This window comes from Montipora foliosa, chromosome 9 (genome assembly GCF_036669935.1).
Source record: "Montipora foliosa isolate CH-2021 chromosome 9, ASM3666993v2, whole genome shotgun sequence".
In the NCBI taxonomy this organism is placed as follows: domain Eukaryota; kingdom Metazoa; phylum Cnidaria; class Anthozoa; order Scleractinia; family Acroporidae; genus Montipora; species Montipora foliosa.
Window position 1 is genome coordinate 3,772,457 of NC_090877.1, and position 5,571 is coordinate 3,778,027.

The 5,571-nt window shown below is 40.7% G+C and overlaps 1 protein-coding gene across 2 annotated transcripts in view; it reads left to right on the forward strand.

Annotated features, from left to right (window-relative positions):
* The window catches only part of LOC137970779 (myosin heavy chain, striated muscle-like), an 81,374-nt gene that overhangs the window by 29,584 nt on the left and 46,219 nt on the right, over positions 1-5,571 (forward strand). For both annotated transcript variants that reach the window (XM_068817342.1, XM_068817341.1), the window contains exons 23-29: positions 162-284; positions 1,509-1,595; positions 2,385-2,465; positions 2,882-2,946; positions 3,650-3,740; positions 4,144-4,200; positions 4,671-4,757. In XM_068817342.1, the coding sequence (XP_068673443.1) occupies positions 162-284; positions 1,509-1,595; positions 2,385-2,465; positions 2,882-2,946; positions 3,650-3,740; positions 4,144-4,200; positions 4,671-4,757 (591 nt within the window). The remainder of the gene's footprint in view (positions 1-161; positions 285-1,508; positions 1,596-2,384; positions 2,466-2,881; positions 2,947-3,649; positions 3,741-4,143; positions 4,201-4,670; positions 4,758-5,571) is intronic.

The window sequence follows — 5,571 nt, forward strand, 5'->3', positions numbered from 1 at the left end:
GATGTAATTTTTCGCAATGCCGCACTTCATTCATTTGGTCGCCTTACCCCCACCCCACCCAGCTGAGAGAAATGAATGACCTTAATACCCAAGTAGTCCAAACAACGCATTGCAGTGACGTAGTTTTGTTTTTAAGCCGTTTTTTGTTTTCAACTTCACAGGCCGAGGCCGATATCGCTTCAAGAGAAAAGAGCGCTGAACAGCTACAAGACGACCTCGCAGCTCAAGATGAATCCATCGCCAAATTATCGAAAGAGAAAAAGAATCTCGAAGCTGCGAAGCAGGTGCCGTCTCCCGTCCATCTGTACATCTATATATAGCTTGCTATGTACCCCTTCAAATAGTCATTTCTCGAATTCCTTTAACTCTAAATCAGTAGCACCTTACCCGGAGCCTCCATCTTCCTTATTAACCCTTTGAGTAAACCTTTTCCCGTATCTTTCTATTTTAGAAGCACCTCGCAGGGGGGCTTTAGTGGGTGTTTTCACAGTAGCCAATCATAAGAAACCTATGGTCAGCCATTTATGACGTCACATTAGTATGAGACGTATGTGAAGCACTTCACGAATGTTTTCAGTCACATACGTCACAATAATTATAGTAGTTCTAAAAATAGAGATACGGGAAAGGGTTGACTCAAGCGTACAATACAGATGAAAGCTCCGGGTAATGGGCTCTTGCTCTGAAGTTATCCTTTTTTATGCCAAGTATGTTCTATTTAACATTCCTTTGTCTGGTTCGACTCACAACCATATTTGGTAAATCACGTGACCAAAACAGAAATGTCTAAAAACTCAGAGTGAACTAGCACGGATTTTAAAAGAAATTATTCCTCCAGAAAAAATATGACGTCATAAGACCTCCTTTGATACACTTTCAAAATATCAGTTCCATGTTTTTTTGTCCAAATAGAAATTCCATGCTACAGTTTACGAAAAATGATGGGACGGTTCCCATCCGGTGAAAAAAACGCCTCTTCCTTTCGTTCCCTGAGAGCTTTTACCTGTTTTTCACTAACGCATGGACTAGTTTTACATGTGCCTTCTGACTGAAGTAAAGTCAGATTTCCATTGAAAAAGTTACTTCAAAAAACCAATCACGCAACCTTTTTGTCTTTGGGCTCTTGACTAAAAAGCTTCTTAACAACCACTGTTTTCCTGTAGTTAAGAGCCACCCCCCTTAAGCAACGGCAACGATTATCGATTCGCAGCGACGCAAACCATTTTTGAACTCAGCGGTTGTTTTCTTGTCGATATTTTTACCAGGCTCCCGCAAAACGAACCGGTTATCGACAACTAAACTTTTAGTCTGTGGATACGTATTTCCAACATTAACAGTTGCCGATTCTATTAAGTTGTCGTCTGTAAACAACTTGCCTCGTTTGTGGAGGGCCTAAATCTCTCATTGACTGGGTAAGCGGCTCTATGGTGGCCGGTAATCAGATCTCGTGATGTTTCACATTGAAGAACTGCCCGCTGATACTCTTTTGTGAATTTCTCATTTGTCAGGAACTCGAGGATCAACTTCAAGAAGAAGAGGAGAAAAGCAGTCACCTTAGCAAAGTCAAGATAAAACTCGAGCAACAAATTGACGAGGTGCGTCTTCTTGCCTCAGCTTCCGAAGAGGCTACGCAAGTTGGTGTTACAGTGTTGCTTTGTTCCGTGCAACCAACGCGCTGACCATATGTTATAGTAGATCAAACCAAACCAGGAAACATGAAATGACGCTGTGTAACAAACAGCATAAAGCGTTTCTCTTGGAAGACTGCAAAACGAAATTCATGCAGTCCCTTTAAAAATTCCACGGATTGTTTTTGTCGTAAATTCTACCAGTAGAACACGTAAAGGAATAGTTCTCCCTTGCGGGTAATAGGCCATTTATGAAATATCAATATTCAGGTTGACGCTGGAGCAGAGAGAACAAAAACGATAGAAACAAGTTGCAATGAATGTGAAAGATATTAGCATATCATCCACTTTCCTTTGTTTTTGTCCTCTACACGTCACTCTCTTTGAAGCTGAATTTTAATATATCGAAAGTTGCCTATAACGCTTTGAGCTTGCTTCGTCATCGATTTTTTTCGTTGCCCCTTTATGGTTTATCGTACTTTTAATCAAAGGGTGCGTTCGATTGGGAAATCCGGATTTAGATCTTGAAACTGATAAACTGATTTTGTTGCAGATTTCACTAATAGGAAATCCATGCCAGGAAGAATTTCAATCAGTGAGATGCGCGACAAAGTCCGCTTTCAGATTTGTATTCGATTGGAAAACCGAAGATCCAGATTTTAAGATCAAAATCCGAACTTTCCAATCGAACGCACCCAAAGATAAGAACGCGTTTAATTATGTGGAGTAAGTAAACGTTTCTGGATTGTCTTTTAGACAATTGATCACTGGGAGCGAGAAAAGAAGGCTCGCGCCGATGTAGAAAAAGTAAAGAGAAAACTGGAGGGAGACCTGAAGGTAAGGGATAAGAAAAACTCGATCAGGCGATACGCTATGATGTTGTTATGGTATTTTACAAGGAAGCGAAGAAATGTAAATTTCCACGAATATTTGACGGCGAGAGGAAACTGTTCAGTCATTGCTTGAAAAACAAAATTCAAAGTTTATTTTTAAGTTCTTGCGGTTTCTGGATAACTGAATGCTTTCATGCTGATATCCTCATCTGTGCCCATTGCCTCTTTCGACCAGGTTACGAGGCAGTTAGAACGCGGCGGCCATATTAAGTTGACCAGGACTTCAGACGATGGTTGGACTTTTAGTACTTTTAATGTTGTGAAAAAGGAGTTCCAGTGAACGGAGATACCATCGAAACAAGTTGGGTTTATGTTAATCGATTTTAACGACGATTGTGTGACTTTTTTTTTACATCACAGATGACTCAAGACAACTTAGAAGACGTAAAAGGCGAAAAATCACGGCTTGAAGAGGACTTGCGAAAGTGGGTGATGGTCTTAGTTTGGCATATTTCACAAACTGCAGTGATTGTGCCGCGAATGTCTCCTTCTTTTGCACAAACAGTTAGCACTCATTTTGACCTTCAAGTATAGCTTCTGCCATGCAGTATCACTCTCAGTTGTATGGGAAAACGTACCCTTTTCAAGGATTATATTACTCATCTCCATAGAAAGCTGTCATTACAGTTTCAGTTTAACGGAATCCTCGTTTCTGAGCTTGTTCAAAAAAATTGTTATCGGATAGCTTTCATTTGTGTACCAAGAGCTCTTCCACTTAAAAAAAAAAAGAAATATTTATTATTCCATGAGTGCGCATTGGATGTTAGATGGTAAATAGCCAACGAGACTCGTAGCACCGACGGTATATGAGCTGATAACCAAGATAGAGTGAACCAATTATTAAAAAGCTAGAAACGCAATATCCTAGACCGAAAATTTGATAAAATAAAATAAATTGGACGCCCAAAAGCTATATGGATATCGACTTTCTTTTTAGGTGCTTAAGGAAAATATTAAGCCGATGGACAATCGCCAGTTATCTTTGATGGAAAGGAAGATTGGATATTAGGAGAAAACATCTAAAACCCTTTCAAGGTTCATTGCAAATAGATTCAAAATAAGTGATTACTCATTAAGAGCCAATGCCTTTTACCTCGAGACTTAAAGTTTGTGTTAAATTCCAAACAGGAAAGAACAAGAACTCAACGAGAGCAGCGGAAACAATGAAAACCTCCTAGCGCAAATCGAATCCCTAAAGAAGAAGATAAGAGAATTAGAGGTACGCAAAACTTGCACCGTGTTCACACCAACGAAACCGAGTTTTTCGAAGCGTAATGCGGCAATTGTAATTTTTCTGTCTCGGACGCCCAAATGTCTCTGATTTTGCTGAAGGCGTAACTGTCTTTTTTTGCGTGAAGGATAAATCAAGCTTTCTTTTCAGGAATAACACAACAAATTAAGTTTGAAGGAACGTAAAGTGCTTTTTGTTTTCCGATCAAATACCCAATTATTGACTTCCAAACGCGACTAGGCGCAACCGTAGAGACGCTCTTTTAACAGTTCTTTAGCGCAAGTTCAAGGAGCCTGTGAGCCTCGATCGCAAAGGTGTCGGTGACAGTTCCGCGCATTTGAGCGGTTATGATCGATTTACCGCCTTGTTGAGTTTTATCTTTTCTCTGCAGAACCGCATCGAGGAACTGGAAGAAGAACTCGAAGCAGAGAAAAATGCTCGTTCGAAGGTACGTAGCATTTAGTAATGTCTCAGTGTGTGTGGGGTTTGTTTGTTTAGTGCTTAAAGCGACTTGATGCACGCTTAAGAATCCACCTCGTGCAAAGCTTCCACAGTCAGAAAAGCAGTTGACAAACTCGCACAAAAATGGTAACGATCTAGTATGTCGTGTTTGTCTATCTGCCATTTGGCAAATTTGTAAATGAATAATTAAATAAGTAAGTAAATAAATGTACATTAAGAGGTTCTCATCTAGGGCCGGGATTTCTCTTGGAGACCTTGATAGAAAAAATAGATCGCTTTAGGATGTGGATTCCTTCTGAGATGTTCTTGCGCCTTGGTCACGCGTTTCTCATTGGAAGGAGAGATTACGTGACGATCCGATAGAATGTCTAAATGTCGGGATAACGTAATGCTATTACAAGAATATTTCCCTGGCCTCTCCGTGAGCTTATTAGTTTCCAATCTCTGCTCAAACAGGCTGATCGCGCGCGAATGGAGCTGGAGAGGGAACTGGACGACTTAAATGAGCGGTTGGAAGAACAAGGCGGCGCCACACAAGCTCAGGTCAGTACATTGTAAAAGTCGATCTGAAGGTGCATACTTCATGGACCTGTCCCGGTTTTTTGGTATGAAGAGATATCATTTTGTTGATTTTGCTCCCGGTATAAACCAAAAACCGTTTAGGAAGTAAACACAGAATACGCATTCTTTCGAGTTTTTGTGGACGAAAATTGTGCAACGACCCGGCGATAAAGTCTTATCCAGTTTTTCCAAACATTGTTTCTCAGTCGCCTCAAGCAAATACCTCTCGGTTTTCGGAATACGGATGTTTTTGAAAGTTTTTTTTCCGGCAATCTTAGGAGTTTGAGATCTTACAAGGTACTTGGTTTGTATTCCAGATGGAACTAAACAAAAAAGCGAGAGAATGACATCACGAGATTGAGACGAGAACTAGAAGAACAAGCGCAGCAACACGAACCGTCTGTCAACAGCATGCGAGTAAAACAGAACCAATCGTTACAAAGAACTCCAAGATGAAATCGATGGCTTGAAGAAGGCCAAATCGAAGTAAGTGACAATTTCTTTGTTATCAAAGCTTGAGGCGGGCGGTAAACACGTGATTGTTTACTGAAATGCTGTTTAAGACGCTCAGCTGGAATCCCGGTTGGTCGAGAGCACGATGGCCAATCGTAGGAAGGCATGCATAGAATGCGAGTGCGGAAAATGTATAGTGGAGTAAGCGACCAGCGAAAAAAAGCTCGCGAACTTTTTTTTGGTTGTTGGGTTAAGGCGCGAGCGAATGGCTCGACAATTTTAATTTAATTAGCGATATTCTGTTTTACACACGGGCTCCTTGAAAAGGCAGGTGTTTTCTTTT